Genomic DNA, 23,923 nt, shown 5'->3' with positions numbered 1-23,923 from the left:
TACACAACACGGGCTGCTAATTGCAGAGGGAATAAATGAAAAGCACCACATAACTAGAGGCTTTTGGTATGTATATAATACAAATGACTTACACTTTGATATATTACAGTTTTGGCCAATTACATATGTTACATTTTTTAACTTGTTTTGGTTTTTTTTACAGTTTTACTGAGGGATTGACATGAGGTAACAGAACAAAAAAAAAAAAAGGCCACCTTCAAGATCTTACAAATACAAGGGAATAACCATATTATGGGCAGTCTCAAATAGCTGTTTTGCTCCTGTGATGTGACAAAGCTCTCTCTCTGGTTACTTAAAATTCTTAACACGGCATGAAATTTAACCCTAATGGCTTCTGAAGAGGGAAAACTTCTGGAAAAGTTAAAATTAATGAGACAGTAAATAAAGCTATATGAAATACAGTTAAACTATTTCCAGTACAATGCCCACCCAGCCAACTAAGCCAGAGCCATCTGGCATAAACACAGACACAAGCAGAATCTAAAGCTTCAGATGATATTTCTGGGGTGCTCTCAAAAGAATAACGATTCATCTGCTTTTCCATTTTTCAAAGAATGGATGGGCAACCTCGGAAATAGCTCATGAACTCAAGCTTAGGTTCAATAGTTTGCAAAGCTATTGCATATTGTAATCCTGAAATTCAGATATGAAGAAAGGGAAGTATTATTCAGGCACAAAATTACTGTCACCAAAAAAAAAAGAGAAAAATTATAACCTTGGAGAAAATGAAAAATATTTTTAATAAGTTAAAAGTGAAATATTTTTTATGTAGTCTAAAACTCAGTCTATAAAAAATAGCTACCTTCAACTGCTCCCTACTTCATCAACAGTACGGCTGTTAGAGAAGACAAGCTGAAACCTCCACAGATTTATTGGCTTTCCTGCTGATTGTTTCAAATATTACCTCTTCCCCAACAGTAGGCAGTTATTTTACCATTTTCATCAGATACACAGAGCTCACCGTAATTAACTGCCTTGGGAGTCTGCTGGTTTGAGGATTAATGCTGTGTTCTCCTGTATGGGTCTTAGGATGCAGGGTGCCTGAGTAGCAGGGAATACTTTTCAGTGGAATTATCACTCCTAAAAATTCAGCTACTGGTAGGGTTTTCCTCCAAAGGGCTGAATTTATTATGCACGCTCTTGAGGCCGTTCCACATATTGCAAGAGGTTCATTGCAATCTATGCATTCATTTATATTTCATACTATACAGTGATTTTCATGCATTTTCAAGTTCAGAACAAAGTGAAAACTAAGTTTTAAAACCTAGCTAGTGCTGGATTATAGTATATTATGCAAACAATGGAAACAATCAGTGTTTAGAGATTTTGGTTCCTCCAGATCTCTGTCTCATTATTATCTAAAAGCTCACCAACTGTCTGCCTTGAAAGATTAAAGGGCTCTTTGAAGAGAGATCAAAAAGGTCACTTAGGTGTAATGTGATTCCATTAGTTCAACCATTCAGGATGCTCCTGAAAAATTCCCTTCAGTTTATGTTGCTCAGTAGCAAGGGAAATACTAAAGCATTTCAAGATCTGTGGCACCTAACCAGCAAGTTTATTGCTATAGGATTGCAAGGACCTAGACATGATTCTTGTAAGTAAGAAATAAAGGAAAACAGAAAGATCAGCAGCAAACCTGGCTTCTCTTCTGAGAAAGCTATTGGATACTGATATGGCAGAAGCATTTAAAACATTTAGAAATTTATTATTTATGAAGAGGCTGTCACTAGGAATTTATCAAAGGGAGATAAAGGCTCACAAATTTGTCTGAATTCTCAAAGTGTGTTGCTGAGTCAGTAGATACAGATAAAATGCAGTGGTAATGATCTCCATTTCAACATTAGATACTGTGATAATTTCCAACAGCTCAATTTGCAGCCTCTAATCAGAAAACACAGATTAAAGAGGGCAGGTACAGGACAACAAAAAGCCAAAGAAAACAGTTGTGCTTTGAAAGGAACACCAAGACTGAAAATAGTCTCCTACAGCATCCCAGTGAACAGGGATCCCAGTGAACATTTTCCACCTGAACTTTCCACAATTTAAAGCAATTATTGACACCACTTGAGCTCTGTGGTTCATATGAGTTCTGAGCTCCAATACTGTATTAATTCCTTATTCTATACAGACATTCTAGGTTTAGGCTGGTTCATGTAATTTTAGACATTAAGGACATTAACCAGCATTTGGCACCAGTCTATCTTGTTCCAAAAGAGAAAAATAATAAAAAGCGACTTCTTGGTTGGGACCAAAGCTTTAAAAACTATTATTACCCTAGATTATTCAAAAGAATGGCAGAGACATCAGGGTGGTATATTCCTGATTGACTTCTACCCACAAATAAAGACTTAACTATTTACCCTTGCTCAAACTGAAAAAAAAAATAAATCTCAACACATTTAAAAAATAATAGCAGACCTCAAATGTCGTCACATTAAGATCGATTAACATGGTGTATTGATATCCAGGGGTCACAGGCAAAAACTGGAAAACTGAGGACTGGTAAATAAATGTGTAAGTTGTAATTTTTCTTTAGGTAACTGGTGGAAACTTTAGGTAACTGGTGGAAAAATTCGCACCCAAGAGAAACAGTATATTTTATGAAACAGGAGTACTGTTTCCAAAGAGAAAGTGACATAGGTTAGTGCTAGAAATTTACCTGCATCAATTCCAATAACACATTATTAAGCTCCTGAATTCTCAATTACTTAGTATGGATATCTGATCCCAAGGAAACATTTTAGATTCTACAGTCTCTGAAAACAGGGGGGGGGAGGGAAAAGGCCATTACTGTGACAATTGGTTTTACTGATAAATTAAAATATTAATACAACTGGAAAGTTGTACCTTTTCCCAGAAATTTATGAAAAAAAAAGTTGGTTGATATTTCAAATTGATTTTTCTTCCCCCAGAGGATGTGAAACATGCTTAGGGAAACCACTGCATGTTTAAAACAAACTAAAAGGATAAGTAAACAAAGTAAAAGGATATTCTACTTTCCTTATAAAAGGATAAATAGGATATACTGGGATAATTAAATACTTATCTATTTCAGACCTTGAGTCCTTATGTGCCAAATGGAGTAGATTATTTAGGAACGTGAGGGATGAGTATATATATATTTCATCACTTCCCCTTCATTTTGATGATCCTCAGCATTATAAACCTCAGTCTATTCTCATATGAACATTTAAAATAAAAATTTAGACCTGCTGCCCAACCCTGCTAGTAGAGCTATTTAACAAGCTTGAGATATTACAGTAAATTGTTCTCTTAAATTCTCTATACAAAAGAATGAGAGTCCTGGGTTGAGAAAATCATTTCCCTATGACTGAATGTAGAAATCAAGTGCTAGCTTTCAGAAACAGGTTTTGACAACAGTTTGATAATCATCAAGATACTGAAGACAGCTCCAACAAGTATCTTCATAATGCTGGATAAGATATGAAATATAGGTCTATTCAGAAATAAGGCAGGTCATATTCTTCCATGCATATTATTACTTTGCAATCTCCTTTCCCTATCAGATCTTCACAAGTCCTCCTGTTCCAGGTTCAGCTATGAATTATAGATAATGTTCTGACAAAACTATTAAGAAGATGAAATAGCAGCCAAGCTACTTCAATACCTTGTATCTGAAACTTGAAACAAGAAGAATATATTTAGAAAATACTCCCTGATGTGCTGGAGTTAGGTTCTGAAATAGAATACATCTAGTTTGAAGAGCCTCAATAAATCCTTATTTTGATGTACCAACCTCTGGCAGAGAAGTGAATGCCAAGGAAATAAAGAACAACAAGTAAATTACTATTGAAAACAGAAACATTACACACATTTCTGGTTTTGCAATTTCTGACTCAAATGCACAGTTGTTTGGGTTTTTTTTTCTTAACTAGAAAGGAAAGTCCTTGAAACTTTGTATCAGATCTGTGGTATGGCAGAGAATTTATCTATTACTGTATCAGGCAAAACTCAAACTAATCCCAATAATAACCATATGCACACTTAAGTAGGAACCTGGGACTGCAGGCTGAAAAAAAGGAACTTTCTTTGAAGGCAGTTTCCAATTCTACCTTTTTTTAATCTTTAAAATAACTAAAAATTATTACTTACTTTATCATGCCTGTAAGACAGGCACATTCACTATGGCACATGAACACACATATGTACATGTGAAGAATCATCTTCACACTTAGAGAATTTCTTGTATCACATACTTACAGTTCTGCCATAGTTAGGTGATTAGTCACCTAACACAATTTTTTTCACCTTGAGCCTTTACATTTTCACCACACTGAAAATTCATCATGATGGGATTTTTTCCATGAAACCTGCAAGCTTCACACAATACACTTCCTTCAGTGCACCTTTTGCGTCCAACATAGGAAGTCTAAAATAACTTAGGTGCAATTAGCTGCAAAAATTCATTAGCTGCAGGTGCACCTCAAGCTTCCAGAACTCCCAGCAGTCTCATCATTATGAGTCACCCTTCAGTGCATTAGCTCTAAATGAGCCAGATGTGTTGAAATATTTAAGTCCTTACTTAAGCCCCCAGGGATTTTAGAGATATTCTTCTACTTGTAATGCATTTGCATATCTTGCTAAAGAGATGCTGAGGTACATACACATATGGAAGACACATACATTTCTATAAAATGCCATAAAATACAGTCAGGTTTTCATTAAATCTATGTTTCTTTCTGGATAATATATTAAACGTAAACACAAAGTATTTAGTCTATCTAGTTTAGCTGAAATTAACTGGTAAGAATCTATAAAGGTATTTTCTCATTAGTTCAAAGTTTATGGGTACACTGAGCTTTGGAATAAATAAAACTGTTTAATTTAACTAAAATTTCAATTTTTTCACCCTGTTTGAGCCACAAGAAAGAAAACAAAACTTCTAAAAAAATTCCTAAATATTACAAAAATCAGTGCCCCTCAGAACATTACTGATATTAAATGACAAACTTAAGGTGCCTTCAAATGGTAGTGCTATTCCAGTTACCCACCCATACTGCTCTTTGAGCACAAAAATATATGCAGCATGTTTTCCACTCATGCAGTTCTATCTCATTTCCTAACTGCAGTAAGATGAGTTGGAATTACTTGAACAACAGTCATCACTTCATTCAGTTTCAAAGATGATTAATCTAACAAGACAAAGAAAAACTAGGTATAAGCAAATGCAGAGCAAAACCTAGGAAAGCAAAAGGACATTTACTGTGCAAGTCTATGGCTTTTCTAGGAATGTGGATTATCAGTGCCACCATAAGCCAAGTGTGCTAACAAACTGGGCTGGTGCTTTTTCATCATTCCATGTTAGTATGAAAGTACCTTCAGCATCAGCAGACATCATACTGTAAGACAGTCAGCTGTTTCAATTTCAAATGCTTTAATACTGTGATTAATTGGTAACTATATTTTGTTGCTATACTATGTTAGATATATTACTTCCTGATTAACAACCCTTGAAATAATGTTATTCTGGATTTGGTCAGATAAATATTCTCTGAACTCATGGCCAATAACCTATCCACAGCCATGCTGGGCTTTCTTTGTAAATTTACATTCCAATTTAAGTCTTGTTTGCTTACCAGAGTAATTGTATCACACTAGTATGGCATCTATTGTACTCACACCTCTAAGAAAATATTAAAGATATTGATGAAAAAGCTTGCTACTTTCAATGTATGACTACATTAAAAATTACAATCTCTTGGGTTTTCAGGTGGTTCTTCTATCAGCAGGAAGCTTTTTTTTTTTTTTAACTGACTAAAAGCTTTTCCTCTGGTTACTAAGTGGATATCTCCAACATCAAAGACTTTTCAGCAGTAGTTTATGTCACGTGTATTTAAAAGTGAAGGTGTATCTTCCATGGCTCAATGTATTCAGAGATACTTTTCTGACTTTTAAAAAGGTACATTCATATAGTAGAGGGCAATTGCATTTTTCTTGATGGTATGGACATCATGGCTTTTATTAAAGCAGTATTCAGGAAGGGAGGGAGGTGGTGGTTATGTATAAACTGCAATTTAATAACTGTAAATACACCTTCAGGTTCTGAAATTTAAGCAAACAGTCCAGAAAATTAACTATCGTCTAAGGCTTCATTGTAATTTTGTGCACATTGTATATACCAGTGGAGTAGGACTGCAACTATGTGATTTTCAAAGAATTGACTTTGATACAATTTGAATTTTCTTTATGGTATCAAAAATATAATATAACATTACAAACAAAAAAATATAATGAAACATTACCTAATGAACATTTACCAGCGAATATACATGTACTGCATACAGAGACACATTATCTCAAAAGGAATTTTGAAAATATTCCAGATCTGATTTAACATAGATATTTCAGTATTGCATAAAACACCTCATCAGCAAGATACCACTGGCTCCAAAGCTCACTCCCCTCTGCAAACACCAACTCAAGTCTGCTTTTAAACCAATTCTCAGTGATGATTTCCATTATGTAGGGACCTTCTGTGAAACAAAGCTAAAGGAAAATAAACCAGCCCATCAGAGCCAAAACCAAACACATAAGCTGAGATTTTTGCTTTTCTGCAGAACAAGTAGCTGAACTTAATACACATCACAAAGGCAGTATTCCTGGGAAGGCTGTGTTAAGTGAAGCAAATCCAGCAAGACTCAAAAGGTGAAGCATATTAATGTTTAGAAGCAAATTCTGTAGAATTTAAGGTGTCAGCTGTTAAATTCTATACACGAATGATTTCAGTTCACACATGCCATGACCATACTTTCCACAACAGCTTTTGCTAACTCCTATTTAAATGTCCTTTCACAAGATCAGCCATTATGCCAATAAATTGTTGAATTCAATATAAAAACAGGTATTTTCACCTTCCTCTTTTGTCCAAGTCTCTACATGTTTCAACATCCAAGAAAAGAATCTACAGGAACAACTTTCATGAAACTATCTCAGAGCCTTGTTTTTATTCAGGGTTCAGGTTACAGAGGCTGAATTTCTGCCTGCTTCAGCTAAAAAATGAAAGGTAATTTATCACCTGCTTTCAATCTGGAAACTAATGGAACCAGTCCTTCTGGAGAAGATGGTTAACCAAGCTCTTCTATACTATTCCCTTCTTCCTAGATAGGAAGATTATAAATCTTTTAATTTTGAGTGAACAAGGTGCTAATGTAATTTTACACATAAAATTAGTTTTGTAAGCAGATTTACATTTTAAGCACCATCTGCTCTCTTATATGACCTCTGGCTTTAAACTGAAACACTTAAGATTGCACTGTTACAGTGAAATATTCTAAGAAAGTGCAAATTTAATTTTTTACTTAATTAAAAGCAAAATCACATTTTGCAGAACTCTTCTTTCAGCAAAATATGAAATCTGAAGTAATTTTCTAGGAAGGTGGCAATGTCCGAACATATTTGAAAACTTCACAGGTCAAGCAGACTCAAGATTACACAAATTCACTCAAGAATTTGTGCCTATGGAGCTTGAGTTAAATTACATCATAAAAACCCACCATATAAACTAAATAACAATTAATATAAACTAAATATAAATTACTGAAATTAAATAAATATAAGTTGATTCATTTCATTATACACAAATTTTATTTCCTTAGATTTTTTTAGTACCACAATAAAAGTTAAAAAATGAAAATACAGAAGGAGCCATCATAACCCTAAAAATCAAAGTCTGATGTAATTCAAAACATGGATTAAGATAGGAAGTAAACTTTTATCACTAACCAGACAGTGCCTCTAACCAAGCCTGCTAGGGAAAATGTTCTTTCATATAGAAATAGATATATGTGCTTATTCAAGGACCAAAGTGCTATCACTATGGGATGAGAATTTGTCACATGAGTGACATGTATTTTAATTTGCCTTTTCCCAATCATATCCCTTGCAAGATGGTAAAAAATCCCATTCATGCTGCCATTTTCACAGAAGTATTGACACTTTGCATTGAAAGAGAACTCTGTAGTAAAGGGAAAATGAAGATGGGAAGATTTCTCACTGGGTCCCAGCAGGACTTGCACTGCAGCATCCCCAGCTGTGACTCAGAGTAACACCTGACTGCCCAGGCAGGTGAGAGTGCCAACAAATAACAATTCTTTTGTTAGTCAGTTAAAAAAAATTCTTTTTTTCTAAATGAGAATTCTACCAAAAATATTATCGGTAGTATGGTAATGACATTTTTCATACTGGATGTTAATATGACAACAAACCAAGGCCAAGCAACTCCTCTTTCCTGAACCCTTAAAATAACCATGTAGTGGAAGTGACTTTAAGAGTGCCTACAGCTTGTACCATCTGCAAGCCTTCCTAAAATACTTTTTCTTTAGAAATAAAGGTAAAAGATCAGATAGGAATTTTAGTTCTTAGATCAGCTAAAATTAATCTGTATTCTGATCATCCAAAAGCAAAAAGTACAGGGTTCTCTCGGAAGGAGTTTAACTACAAATGCAATGAGAATGTATTTTAAATAATCTTCCAGGCAAGAAATGAATTTCTGAAGTTGTAAAACACTCTCGATACCACTGAGGAGTTTGGTAAGGAAATCTTAACCTATTGATAAGACTTTTTTTGACCACAACACAAAAATTGACTTGGTTTATTCCTCAATTTAGTTCTCCCTCATCTAGCATTTACTATCACCCTCTGATTTTGGTGACTATAGATCTACTGGTCTTGAGCATCTAGAAGAAAGGAAGAAGATGCAGATAAATAAGCACTTCCAAATTAGTCATCTTTATAAGGTACTGAATTTCAAGTAAAAGAAAAAAACCAAAAACCATTACTAAGCATGGAATAGAAAAATAAAGAAGCATCTTTCAGCCACCAGAAAACACTTCAGATTATTTGTTTTTTTTAATTATTACAGAAGTAAGACCACTAGATGCAATTTCCATAGGTCCTGAACACTGTTTTGTTCCTCCTTCTATGAACCCAAACAGAAGACCTACTAACTTCAGAGCTGCCAAAGCACACTCTGCAATATCCTACAGATAAATCATTTCATTGTTAAACAAAAAAAAAAAAGAAGTTATCACAAAAATGCTCAGTCAAATAAAATGTCAGTAATTCTTCAGGTGAGCTATATTATATCACCCTTCCCAAATCACTGAAGAGATCTGACTTCCAAAAGCCATCACTGGACTTGTATCAAAATTGCCTTGTTGATTGAACTATGCATACATGAAAGGAAAATTAGGACAAAGAAGATTTTCTGAAAACCAGCATCAGAGAAAACATTTTTTCACATCCGTTTAACACAAACTTGTCACAAGAGCATAATTGCAAAAAAAAATGTAATTTACCTATAACTACATCATGGCCATCAACCAGGCCTGCAGAGAACAGCTCCTGAGAAACGCCATCTGCTGTGTCTGTCCAAAAGGTGAAAGGAATAAGTGTGAGAGCCCACAAAAACAACAAAAAGTATCAGTCATCCAATGCAATTTAACAAAAAATATATTTTAGTTCCAAAACACCCATGGAGACAGGATTGAATTCAAAATTATCTTTAATTAGGAGGAAAAATGATAATTATCTTATCAGCTTCTGCACAGCAAATTGCATAAGGTAATGACTTGATCCATTGCAAACCCCCTACAGACCTCTCCTGGCCACCAGCACTTCTCCTCTGTTATCTAATGACATCCTCATACACATTTTACAAGTTCAGTATCTTCCCAAGCAAGAAAATAAACAATGCTTTAGTGTGGTTTTCACTGTTTTCTTTATGCCCTCCATTGTTCTGCATATCTAGACAGAGACATGGTGAATAGGCTTTCTTGTTTGTTACAAGTGGGGTAAAGGACTTACATGAACAGTCATTATTTTGAGATCTAGGTTTTAAATAGCTTTTAAGTATTGTGACTTAGGAAATTCAAAGCTTAATTCAAAGCTTTGGATGGATTTTTTATTAACTGCTGTACCTGAGTGGGTTATTTCCTAAGTCCCTGTGACTAGTACTTGCCCTGGATAAAGACATTTGAAGACTTAGATGTAAGTAGGCAAGAGCAGCAGGAACAAGCCTAAATTCCAGCTAAGTAATGTGGCCTTCAACTGTACTGTGGCCCCATCACCAACCCCCCTAATGGAGCTCATGCTTTAAGGCAGTTACACAAAGTTTTATCATTTCCTCAAGAAACACAGGTAAAAAGCAAGGTAGCTGAGCCTGCAGTTTCTGGAGATGAGAAGCACGGCTGCCTTCTGGCTGCCTCAGTGACTGACTATAGGAACAGTCCTGGTCTGTCCTCTCATTTTTGTCCAAGCAGGAATCTTCAAATGGCTTAAGTAACTGCTTCCCAAGTAATTCTTTTGGCAAACTGAGATGTTCTGTACCCAGTTAAGTAACAGGCCTCTTTTGTTTTTACTTATTGTCAAAATCAACTGGAAAAGAAGGTAGACAACACAGAATATAGCCATGCACAGAACCACTGCACATGAAAGAAACTATGATTTACTGTGAAAGAGACTCCTCTTCCAATCTGGTTTTATTTTTAGGTGAAAGCTCCTTGAAGGCTAATCTAAATAAAGTGAATACTGACTTCTAAGGAATATAAAATAGGTTCATAGTTCAAAGGGTTGCAGTTTAACGAGGATGATACCTTCTTACTCAAAATATTAGCCTTCTGTGCATTTCATCCCAGTAATACTTGGTTTTCTTCAAACAAAGGCAACTGTACAAGTTCATACAGCTCTGCCACTGGAAAGCCTACAGTTCTACATGTAGATGCAGTAGAGTTTAAAGTTTCAATACCAGAATTTCTTTCTGGTGATAATACCAAAGTTAGAGATACAGCTCAACTTTCAGCTGAAGATAGCACTTGAAAAATGGTGTGCATTTTATACTCGTTAATAGACTTAACTTAATAGACTTTCTTTTATTATAAAAGGGAAAAAATTACCACCATCACCGCATACATTTTTATGGCTACTACATTCTATTTCCTACAAAGTTTTCCAAATGTGAAAATGGAAATATTGCTAGGCAAGATCTTATATACCATATAGATCATTTCAATAAGATATGAAATTGATAAAAGTATCCTGCGAATAAAGTCCTCCAATATATATATTATGCAACCTTGCCACTAGAATTTACATACATTTGCAATTCTTACTCCACTAAGGTTTAATATAAAGCTCTGCACAGTAGGAAACATTCCAGAGAGGCAGTCTGCATTAACCATAAGCAGTAATCCATTTCTGAAATGCCTTTTTAAGCAGTAAGAGAATAATTCAGTTGCAGGAACCTTACCTCTGCCTGGAGTAAACTCAAACCGTATGTCATTAAGTTCTTTCCTGGAGTTCCTGAAAAAGTCAGTGCATACATTAAAATGTAATGAAGAACAGAACAACTATTCGCTTCCTACACCCAAAGAATACCTCTGGCATTGACAACCACTATTTTGTTGCATGTATTTCCTTGAAAATACTGCTTTCCCAAAGCACCCAGACTGGAAAGACTCTGTTGCATTTTCATGGCTGTATTTTGGGAAAACTAGCAGAAAAATATGCTTAAGTTGAAAATGCATTCAGTAACATAAAGGATAAAGTCCTTTAAAATAAATTCCTCTGATATATATTTTCCTTTACATCTTCAAAAGACACGGCCATATTGACTCTAATTGTTCAATACTGTTTGAGTCAGATACCTTATCCTCCACAAACAGAAGATTCACTTGGACCTAAAGCTCCCCATATGAGATCACATTTATACAAAGATGTTTAAGAGACAAAGTATCCAGCAAATATTACATGCTGAAAAGTAGTAGTAATGCAGTATTTGTAAAAGGGTTTCAAAATGAGTAACTTCTTTCACTGACCATCTTTGTCTCAGCAGTGAGGTTCCACCTACACATAAAATGAGCAGTAAAATATTAAATCCCAAGATTTACTGTCTTCCTGCTTGCCACAAAGAGTGTTTTAACCAGTTCAGTGTGTGACACAGTCATAAGGGAGTTAATATCAATGTTAAATTCCTTTACAGCCTCATACTGTGCCCCAAACCTCCATTCCATACATGTTTACAGCTTCAGGTTTAGTTAATAATTTCTTCCATCAACAAAACATTAGCCTCTGCAAAACAGACGTCCATCACATTTTTGGAAATGACAAGTCAACTGAGCACAGGGAGGAACCTAATTGTTATAGCCTGCTCTTTTTCTAATGAATAGCTCAATCCACTTGAAATGCTAATAGCAACAGAATGTGTTTTGCAGTTCATTATTCTTCTCCTCAGCAAGGAAACTGTATGAAAGCTCATATTTCATACCAGGCCATGAAGTCGTGCTGTGGGAAAACTAAATCCAATAGGCAGGCATATTCAGTGGTGACTTACAGCTATTATTGCTTGCTAAATACTTCTAAGAATATTACAGAGCCAAAACCAGCAACGTGCAGAAGCACAAAACCCAGAATGATTGGCAACACACACAACAAGAAGATATCAAACCTTGAAAAATGAGTATCCCACATGCAGTGCTTAAAATGAAAAGTACTCTTTTACTGAATCAACTAAATGTTTCAAAGCTGAAGGAGTTTCAGGTTCCCAAAATTCTACTCTAAATAAAGAACTATAGGAGTTTAATATCACTAACACAAAGCTGCAGGCAATGAAGCTAGCCAGGTACAGATTTACAAGGCTCATTTACTTCTGCTGTAGAAGTCTGCCGCTATTATATGGAATATTGCACTATTTTTATTCAACAGAGAGTTAGTGTGAACCTCAGTTTTTTCCCCCTTTTCTCTGTCTCCTAGAAAAATGTGGATTGCTTTCTGTTAAAACAAACAACACCAAAAAATGATAGAAAACAAGCTATCAACTTATGACCCATCTCCAGGTTTCCTTTGGACAAAAAATTTCTTTCCAAAAAAACGGAAAATGCACAGAATTTTAGAATTATTCTTAAATAAGAAATGTTCTGACTGAATGTGTGATGTAACTCAAAGGCTCATTTCCTGCCAACACTTTGGAAGAATCAAATCAAACCAATAAAAACTTTCACACCTTTGCAGAGGTAAACCAAGAGTTAGGAACTAGGTGGTCTTCGAGGTCCCTTGCAACCCAAACCATTCTGATTCTATGACCAAGAAATCTAATACATTTTCTCCAATTATATCTTTCCACAGACCTCCCATAAGTAGAACATCTACCATGTAAAAAGGCACTAAGTAATTATGAACTCTCATAAAAATTACCAGTTTTTCACAGGTGTGTGAAAGAGGAGTTGCTCCTGATACAGACTCTTTCCTCCAGCAGGATGCACATGGGGTGTATGCTACTTTGTCTCCAAATTCCAAAATATCCCAAATAAATAGTTAAGGAGTCAAATCAGTTTATTTTAGTCAAGCTGAAAATTCACTGAAGGTTGATACGTATTCAGCAATCCAACTTTGCTGTTGAGAATTGCTACACTCTGAACTATTCTGAACTTAAGACACTGCTGCTTTCTCTATAATGTTATACAACTATTCAGGAAAGCAAAACAATGGAAGTTTGGCAAGATTAATTTGCTAGAAGCCTGTAAGTGCTTTTGCTTATTGTTCCATTACCTTCCAGACATTTATTGATTTCAATAAATTATGTATTCCATTATATAATCCACCAAATAGAAGATGCACTTGAGCTTTCCCCTAAAAGCTCCTCATGCTCTTTTCCAGCCTTTAGACACTTCTCTGGTTCTAGTAAATGCCACTGTAACTACAAATTAGTTTGCTAGTTCCCTTGGTGACAACTGCTTGGATTTGTTGATTTATTTGTAAGCAGAGTTTCCATGTAGCATTTCATTCGTTCCTTTTTCTTACTTACATCCATTTACACTCTTATCATGCAGCAGCACACAGACTTTATTTCTGCTATATAGAAATAGGATTGGAGGAAAGGCACTTAGTATCTTTGTGATTAATAATTTTATCTTCTTCATCATTTCTTAATGGTTCCTATTTTCTCAAATGCATTTGTGAAAAAGTTATTTCTATTCTAAAATGCCAACTCAGACCTTTTTACCATCTCTTAGAAAAGCTCTTATGTGCTTCTAGCACTATGCCATTACAGACTAATATACCTTGATTACCATGGATAAAACCAGCCCATCCCTCATCTCTTTTTAAAAGTAGTAAATTTTAAGTATTTTTGTGCATTTTAATTCATTGCAAATTGATTCTCACTTTGCACTCACCTCCAACAGGAAGAATTCCAAATGTTTTGAATAAGGATGACACCAAAGCACACCATGCTAAGACATTTTGGCAGCCATCTTTCTGGCAAAGTATTTTCAGAATCTAAAACTTCCCACTTTGTGAAAGTACTTTCTGCAACTCTTCGTCATTTTTTTATTTTCATCCAAACCACTTGATGTGCACACCAAGGTTGCTAGATCTGATTTTCAACAGAATAATGCTTCCTCAAGGAAGCAGAAAAAGCACAAGGGCTACCCACTTAGTCCCCCACCAACAAACTTTGGCAATCTTGTCATTAGCATACAAAAGAAAGATACTTTGTTTTGAAGGAAGTTATTTGCAAAACAATGCTAATATTGACCAAAATCAGGATTAGAGAATAAACAAATTAAGCATCTGTTCAGATTGATATGGTTCTACTGACAAAATCATAAGACATGAGAGAGATTTCAGGCATTTGCATTTAAGGACAAAGCTTTCAAATAATTACCTAATGATAGTGTAATTCCTGCTACAGTCAATTATCTCTGTTCCACATGATTGACAAAAGATGTGCATTGTTGAATTAAAATAGAAAATTGTTTGTGTAATGATACAACTATAAATTAGAGACATCATATGTCATTATTTCTTTAGTCCTTAAAAGCAGAATGTCTGTCATGTAAGTGCAATTCAAGAAAATAAGATGTCTTGGAATTAAACTTTAGGACTAAATCATGCTGGCATACTTTGATGATGTGTCAAGCAGTAGATTTTCTTTCATTTTTGCTACCTTTTTTACCCTCACAAATTTATCTGCCATTTCTGATGCAGAAAAACACAGCTTCTACTTCACACAAGTTTCAGTATCTTCCATACAGCTCTCAGAGAGTCTGTATTCCTGGATGAGATGCATCCTACCATAGCTAAGTAAATGTGTATTCTTCCTTCCCAATGTAAGAAAAAATTCTCAGACAAGGCAAGCCAAAAGAAGTGCATGTGCATGTGTAAGAACATCCACATTTTGTCTCTCCTTTGCTTGCCTAATTTTCAGATTTCAGCTACTCAATCATCACATGTGGTTTCCAAAGACTGATGTAGGGAGCTAAGTGTCCAAGAATGCAGGTACTGACAGAATGGTAACCACCACAGCTGATTCATGACTGGAAGAGACAACAGCAGAATGCAGAATACGTATTCTTTTTTAGAACCAGAAATAAGCTCATCTTTAACCAAAACTTTAGAAACTTTATTATGAAAAACACCGTAACAATGGTGCCATGTGGCACCCTTCACCAGTCAGCTTTTCCCCTCCTCTTGCTGCTAAGAAGCCCAGAAGCCCTATTCCCACTGGGACAGAAGCTTCCTCACCATCAGGGACTAATGACACTGACCAAGTCTAAGTCAGTGTGCTTCAATGAAAAAAAAATACACAAAAAAAAAAAAAAAAAAAAAAAAAAAAAAAAAAAAGACAAATCACAATTATCTCACTTGTACAAAATTTCAGCCCCACAGATGTTCCTACCATCTAAAATTTGAACTGCATTGGAACTACCATGGAGGCAAAGTTAAATGGAAAAAACAAGGCAGCATAGCCTAAGAAGCAAGGCCGAACAGCCTGGCATTTGCAGTACCTTGCTGCAGTTGTTGCTGTAATTAAAACCACAGAAGAGTTCAAATTACTTGCTCATTTATACTGCAGAGAAAACAGAAGTTCACATCAAAATGAAGTGGACTAATCAGAGTGATAGGTGGGTTGTACATCCTAGAGCTGTACTCATCCAATTTTCATTACACATCTCTGGGGCAAGTGCATACAATGCAAGAAATATAATTGAGGGGGAAAAAAAGCACAGAAGAGTGGGGTTTGCAGGTTCGTTTAAAACAAATTTTAACTGCATTTCTTTTCTTGCCAGAAAAACTGCTGGAGAGACAAATGTTTGGTGTCACCAAATGTCACTCAAATTTCAAAAGGTCATCTGCATTCTCTCAGTAACATGTCACCCATTTTTCTCTTCCACATGCTTAAGGCAGAAAGCCCATGATAAACACCATTCCCCATGTAGCATATGTAGCCTTGTTTTCATGCTGTTAGTTTATTTCAGTGGTGTTGTATTTTTTATTAACGGCAGAATTTTAAGCATTAAATACCTGTACTGATGATCTGTAGCCATCATAATTCACAGAAACTTTCTTATCTCAGTTTTGATTAATTAAAACTTCAACTTTTTTTACAGAACATAGGTAATATACACACAACCATGAAATACAGACTGACACTTTGCTTTCAATATTATGAAGAAGATGAGGGAGTAAAATCTTGGAATAAACAAGTAAAGATATTCATTCATTCCATATCTGAGGTTTAGCCAGGTCTCAATCTTCTATGCATTTATGTTCCCTGCCTTACAATTTTCTTACGCTTCAGCTGTGGAATTTAGCTATTAATCTAGGGCAGAGCAAGTGAGAATCCTCTGCTACCTCAACAGAAATCACAGTTCACTTTTTTCCTGCTCCTGCCCCCACTTTTCTTGATTTCTGAAGTCATTATACTATGCACACAGATGAACCAAAGCAGGAATGAAGAAATCTGTTTATTAATGTAATTTTGTGAATCAGAACTTGAAGACTCCTATGGGATCATATAAACACAACAGAACAGAGCATTTGTAAAGAAGCATTAGCCTCCTGAGGATTCGCCACATGCTTATGCAAAGTCCTTTCTTTCTACCACTTTCATGCTCAGTTGTCATTTACTAATCAATACTCAGACTCCTCCATTACAAATTACCATACTATCAAGAGCAGATCATGCCTGTTCAGCACTGTGGAGATTCTAAATTAAGCAAAAAGGCATTGCTGCTAACTTTTGGTAAGAGCAAGAGATGTAAGAATTCTTTTCTGCCTTCAGATTGCCACCAATAAGAATGGGACTAAAATCTCTCTGTGTTAATAAAATGTGGTCCCAAAATGAACAGTTATTTGATGTTCATTAAAACCTTACCATTTACATCAGTGGTTCTAGAAAAACTACATGAGTTTACAATTTAGCTCCCTCTATATGTATTACTGAAAAAAAGGAAATACGTTTAGTAGATGATGTTTCATGATCAAGTTGTAGGACCCAACAGTTTAATTCACAAAAAAATGCCACTACTATTTACTTAATCATCACATGATCTTGGGCAAAGAGCAGATTCCTCAGATGATGCAAAGACTTGCTAATCAGTACACATCAAGAGGTAAGCAACACTAAGAGCAAAGCACAACCAAATGATGCTTTCAAGAGTGGAAAACAGGCAATGCCAAAATGAAACACTGTCATTTGGCTGTTAAGCTGTTGGAATGAGACAGCACCAGTTACCAGTTAAAGATTTACTGTCTCTGTGCCACTTACCATACAGAAAAGGCAAGTGTACATTAAAAAAAATCAGCCACCAAGGGAATTGTTATGGTCACAATCAGATTAGCTACAAACACTGTCCAAGGCTCCAGGGCAGCTGACAGCTCCCACTGCAGGAGAGGTCTTTACAACAGTTCTATCCAGAGCTGAGAGGTCCAAATTGCTTAAGACTCAAAAGAAACTAGAGTGCTTTGAGTCTAGTAGAAATGGATGGGATATGATAGTGAAACTTAGAAAATGTGTGACAGAAGAAACACGACAAAACTGATACATTTTAGAAGTGACATAATATATATTAAGTCCTTTCTCTCAATGCACTGGTTTACAGCCTCAAGTCTACATATTGTGACAAAGAAGTGTTAGAACTAGAGACATTTTAAATATATCTACATCCAAATATGCCACTTCTCTCTTTCTGCAGTTGCTGATGCCAGAAGCTAAATCAGAACATTAAAAGCCCTTCAATTTTTTGACTTGCTATGTTCATTTCCAGCTAAGTCAAGCAGCAAATTCTGAAACAATATTTTTTGCCTCAGTTATCAGTGACTCATTTCACTGCACAGGCAGTGAAAAGCAGTATTCACTTGCATCATCTTTTTTTGCAGTTCACACTTCCTACCTGCTCTCATACATCAGCAGTGGGAATAACTTTGGCAAAGAGCTATCAGGATTTTTGCAGCAGAGATGGCAATATTGATCATAATTTTTTTCCTCTGAAATTACTCTGAAGTAGCACAGAAGTTTTTTTTTAAGAGCAGTGGTAAAGACTCGACTTCTGAAAAGCATCAGTTTTTAACAAGTGCTTGAAATACAAGGAAGGGCATACACAATTATACTTAGAATTTATTAATGTGGTAAAATCTTAATGCTTGGTAGAAACCAGAGTGATCTAAACCAGACTTTTTTCTAGGAAGAACTGGAATTAAGTACAGAGAATGTCAGTAATGTTATAAAGCAATCACCTGGAAGTATTCAGAGAGCGTTTCAATAACAGAGAGGATAACATGCACGTAATTTGATCACCTTGTTAAACATTACCACGCATTGTGGTTATAGTTGTCTTTCTGGATTTGCCTATAATTTAACTTGTCCACTCTGAGTGTATCTCTGAAAGATCTCTGTATGTCTTGATACCAAATATTATTGATCAGTGAACACTTTAAGGAAGTCAAACCTGTATTTGCTGCATGACTGAAGTGATACACCATCTGCCTGATTGACAAGAAATACCAGAGCAACTTAGTGACTAAAACCATGCTTTGTATGCTTCTGCATGCCTGGTGCACAAGAAGAGGAATTATTACCTGTTATTCCATTGAAAAATTCTTCAAGTACAGTGTTGAAAAATAGCCACAATGCTTGAAGCAAAATTTTAGTTTCTTAAATCAAAAAGTGTGAAAGGCCAATCACTGCCAGGAGGCTGGGGGTGTTTCAGAATAGAGCTCTAGAAAAAGAATTTTATTTATCAAATCAAGATAAAAGACTTTCAAGTTCTACAGGTACATGGAGTTTTTTAATAGAACCTTGTCATTTCTCTGTGCACAAAACAGGCTTTGAGGGAAAGGCACAGAGAAGCTTTTGACTTTATCCAAATCAAAGAAAGTTTTGTTGAATCCAAAACTCCCTGGAAGTGTGCAATTTTTTAATGCCACTGGCTCTGAGTTTTACAGTCCTGATCACATGTCAGTATATTACTGTCAAACAAAAGGAGACTTTTAGGTAAACCAGAAAGACATCTGAACCACCAAAAAAATTACAATCTGTCCCTCATCCATCTAAAAATCACGGATCCTGACTAGCTTATCAAAGAGTGGGAAGCATGGAAAAAGTCTAAATTTTGGTTTAAAACCTTCAAAGGTTTCATCTGTTTATCCTGCCAGACTTTCTCTTCACAGTAAACCAGTTTCACCAGCAAAGTCTGCTCCTATGTTAAATTCTTGTCACACCTGTGTCCCAGTGCACCTCTTGTGGCCACTCTCTGGCCCCACAATGTCAATGTCTCTGGCATTGACAAATATGGAGAAAAACAAAATAAATAAAATTAGTTCCATTAAAATTTTGCCTTCCCCTCAAAGGTATCAGAAGTCACAAACCAACCAAAACCTGGCTGCTTTACAGTGACCCAATACAGTCCCAGAACACCCCTACCAGTGGAAAGAGAGAGAACCACACCACTAAGTGGGAACAGACGAAAGTGTTTCAAATGGTTTCAGCCCTGCTCAATGTACTACACCACCACAATTCACAGGCATCTCTAGAGCAGATGGGTGAAGATAGAAGAGTGTGGTCTCTCAAGGTAAAAGAAACGTTTTTAAAAGAATTAGAAAAATATCTAATTAGAATCGAATTTTGAACTATCAAAATGCAAACCCTATTACACTTGACAAGTACATGCCATTAATAATACAAATAAAATGACTTTTAACACTGAGATTGATTCAAGCTTTAAATTGTTTCCTTTAACATAAAGAAGGCTGGTGGTGGTACTTAGCCTTCATTGTTATTTTTCATTCCTCCTCTTTATCTTTCTTTTGCAAATAGTACCAAAAAAAAAAATAAAAAAGGCAGAATGGAATAAAAAAACTCTAGTGACTTTAAATTTTCAGTATCAGCAACATCCCCAGATGCAACTGCCTGCATAATTTACAACCTCAGCTGTGCAGGTTAAAAGCCCAATTCCATTCCATCTAAATATTTAGACATGCAAATCTTCTTGATAACCTAAATTTAATAAGCAGAAAAAATGTATTGATTCCTTGACTCAATAATTATAAATTTTATATTGTTTTGATAAAAAAATACCATTTCTATATAAATGAGTGACGATAGAGCAATTACATACAGGATTATCTAGGTCATAATTAAAGTAAATCTTTCAATTTTTAATTTATTTTCAATAAATTACAGAAAGGCATAACAACATCCTTAAGTAGTGAATAAGAAATACATAATTTACCATTTTAAAGAGCAAGCTTTGAAGGAAATAATAGATGTAAAAAGAAAAAGCAAGATTAAAATCAATAGTTTAATCAAGAGTTCCTGCTTACTGATTTTAGTCATAATTTAATCATGGTACATTGGTACATTAATATACAGGGTATTTAAATGAAATCTCCATGCTGTGAAAATAAATTCAGTTCAGTAACCATCTCCCCACACCTCCCTGATTCCCAGGACAAACCCTTAGAGGTGGTGGCCAAATAAAGCTCAATGCTGTAATCACAAGTACATTTATTTCAAGAATCCTACAAATGGTTTTGGTTATGATGTTTGTAATTGTGTCAACTCCCAGACCATAGAGATGTTCTGTTACTTTACAGCTGTGAATCTACTCCACAGCTGGGAATGTATTTGTGGATTTTGTCATTAAATACACTTGATAACAGAAGCCACTCTAATAGCAAAAATGTTGAGAAATACCTATTCTTGGTGAAAGATATAAACCAGCCCCACTTACAAAAGAGTTTGAAATGATGGAAGTTTTTGCTTAACATACCAAAAGAAACCTATAAATATATTTTAAACAGAATGAGAATTGAGAATTTTGATTTATGGTACTAAGTGAATTATCAAACTCATTCTGCCCCTAGCCAGAAAAGGGCTTGCTTGTTCATAGTTCTTAGGGTTTTATTCCTATAAATGTGAGCTTCAAACCTAAGTATTAACCAACACAGTAGTAGCTCTACTAGGTACCTCCAGACAAGTACACTTTTCTTATGATTTAACATGTAATTAATTTTGTAAGAAAGAGGTCAAATAAACAGACCAACATAAAAGCAGGAAGATCAGCACTAGAGCTCGTGCTTGGACTAGTGAGTGATACCTCATTGTCTGCATCCTGGTGCACTCAGGAAATCACATTTGTCTCAAGTCCTAACAACTCTGCTGCTGCAGCGCCCAACAGGCAACCACCTGCTGCCAGCTACTCCTTGGACTTGTGTCTGTCCAGATCCCCAGAAGGTATATTTCTCAGAACTCATCAAATGCCACAGCATCCAGCTACATTAGCAGAAGAAATATTTTTCTATTATATACACACAAAAACAGTTAATGTAAATTATAGAGTGACAATTACAGGCAATTCTGCCTTAGTATTTTCTCTACACTTTATTTAAAATATGCAATAACAGAAATATCCCATTTGCCAGTAAAATATTTCCATTTCCCTTTTATTCTTCCAAAGGCTTAATTCATCTAGTGTGCAGGAACAGTATTAAATTAGGTCCTGGGACATTCCAAATTACCGTCAATAAATTATCTTCCTGTCATAAGAGCTAATTTAAACATCTTAGATTGCTTCAGATAATTTGCAATTCTTAACTATTAACAATTAACAAGTCCCCTAATTTAACATGAAATATCTGTGTTATTAATCCAAGCAGTCAAACCATCTAACAGTGACCTTCCTAAATCTGTGACTGCAGCAGCTGGGTGGTTAGATTGGAAATTTCAAATCCAGGGTGGTAATTCCTCCCCACTTCCTTTCCCTGGTGCTGTGAACAGTCCTGTCGGAAGACTAAATTCCTTCTTACTCCCTAATACCACTTCCTCTTGAGAGTGAGGATACAGAAGCACTGGCATTTCAATGTGACAGTTGCTCAGGCTGGGTCAGAGTTACACACTGTGGTACAGACCCAGCCAGTGAGAACCAGTATTCTCAGTTCACTGCAAGATTCAAGCACAGTCTCTTAACTACACTTGAGCTTTAAAACACTAATGGCCTGTATTAAGCATTTAATACTAGAGCCTTTTAAGAGCTTTGCATGGAATCACCTAAAACAGACTGCTGATACTTTCCTTTTTGGGGCAATGTACTCCAAGACACAATACTGCAAAAGGTAGAAAATAAACTGGAAATTGCTGTATCCAGCCAATGAAGCAAACCTGACAGCAGAGAATTTTTTGACAAGTTAGTTTGCACTGAGAAAACTATGAAAACAGAAAGGTATTGAATACAAGTTAAGGACAGATAAATCAGTTAGTCTGGATGGTTTTCAATTTGAGTAAGGGAGTTAAATACCACCACTTGTATAAAGAATACCATGGGATTCTATAAAGATTATTTCAGACCGTGAGTTGTGCTTCTGATCCACAACAAGGCATTTGCAGTAAACAGAGGATGGTGTTAATTTAGTACACCCTACTGAATTACAAAATGAATCTCACTCTGCTCTGACTGGGAAAAAACAACCTGACCATCCAGGTAAAGAATTTCTTAAATGCATTGATTCTTCTGCCAGAAGTCCTCCTTTGTGAAAGTAATTTTTAATTTTTATGGGTACTACTAGCCTTTTTCTGGAACATACTGCTACGGAAAAAAAAATCAAGCTATCATCTAAAATGTGATGGGCAGTAATAGTGTAACCTCATTGTAGAAGAAGAAAAAAGAATAAAGCAGAGGAGCACTTTCTTCCTGCCCACCCCCTCCCCTCACCTCTTGTTCCTTTTTAAGGTTGCCTATCTCCTTACCCTTTGCCCTGTCCCAAATCCCCAGGAACTACTCTTTAAACCTTATGGTCCACACTCCCCAGCCTCATGCTAAGTTGTTTCTGCTCAAAAAGCTCTAAATGTTTGCATCAACTTCCATGATAAAGTCTCAACACTGAAGAGGGTCAATGGTGAACAGGAAGCACAACTCAAATGCTACCAAAGGTACCTTGCTAAAGACAACATCTGTAGTCAGCCAGTGGCTGCCTGAGCTTTGGTGAATGTTCCGTATGCAAAATAACTCTTGACTTTAAATTATCAAATATAAAAAAATTCTAAATTGTACCTCTGAATCTACACTGCTGAGCAGAGATATAGGCAGCTTGTAGCCCTCATGGTCAAATCAGCCCTTTGCAAAGTGCCAGCCAAAAGAAAAGTGTGTTACTTAGTGCAGCCCACACCCCTACACTCCCCCCAAACACACACACACAACACACATACACACACAAACATGAACACACTGCTCATGTCCTAGTTCTGACCCTACTCACATGCTCAGACTTCCAGCAGGAGCAAAGCCTGTACAAAGATTCATAAGTCTATACCCACCTCCTACCACTGAGACAGGACACAGCCAGAGCTCACCTGGGACAGAGGTCTGCCCCATAGAGCATTCTTCCCTCAAAAGTAGGACAGTTAAATTAACAAAACTCTGCAAAATTATACATCAGATTTTTGGTTTCTTCAAGACGCTGCCAACAGTGTCCCCAGGCTCCAGAGCATCTCTGCATTTCAAGACTGTTCTTTTCTGTTTAAGAGAAACTTTCTGATTCCTAAAACAGAAGTTCTTGTTTCTTCCTCCTCTACCAATAACCACTTGTATGTTCATAAATATAAGAAATT

The 23,923-nt window shown here is 35.8% G+C and overlaps 1 protein-coding gene across 4 annotated transcripts in view; it reads right to left on the bottom strand.

The window, feature by feature from the left end:
- STK39 (serine/threonine kinase 39) overlaps positions 1-23,923 on the bottom strand; it is an 83,850-nt gene that overhangs the window by 10,562 nt on the left and 49,365 nt on the right. For all 4 annotated transcript variants that reach the window (XM_015634544.3, XM_019007408.2, XM_015634539.3 and 1 more), the window contains 2 exons: positions 11,288-11,340; positions 9,339-9,407 (listed from right to left, as the gene is read on the bottom strand). In XM_015634544.3, the coding sequence (XP_015490030.1) occupies positions 9,339-9,407; positions 11,288-11,340 (122 nt within the window). The remainder of the gene's footprint in view (positions 1-9,338; positions 9,408-11,287; positions 11,341-23,923) is intronic.

The sequence above is a fragment of the Parus major genome, chromosome 7 (assembly GCF_001522545.3).
Source record: "Parus major isolate Abel chromosome 7, Parus_major1.1, whole genome shotgun sequence".
Classification (NCBI taxonomy): domain Eukaryota; kingdom Metazoa; phylum Chordata; class Aves; order Passeriformes; family Paridae; genus Parus; species Parus major.
This window is presented reverse-complemented; position numbering and strand designations above follow the sequence as displayed.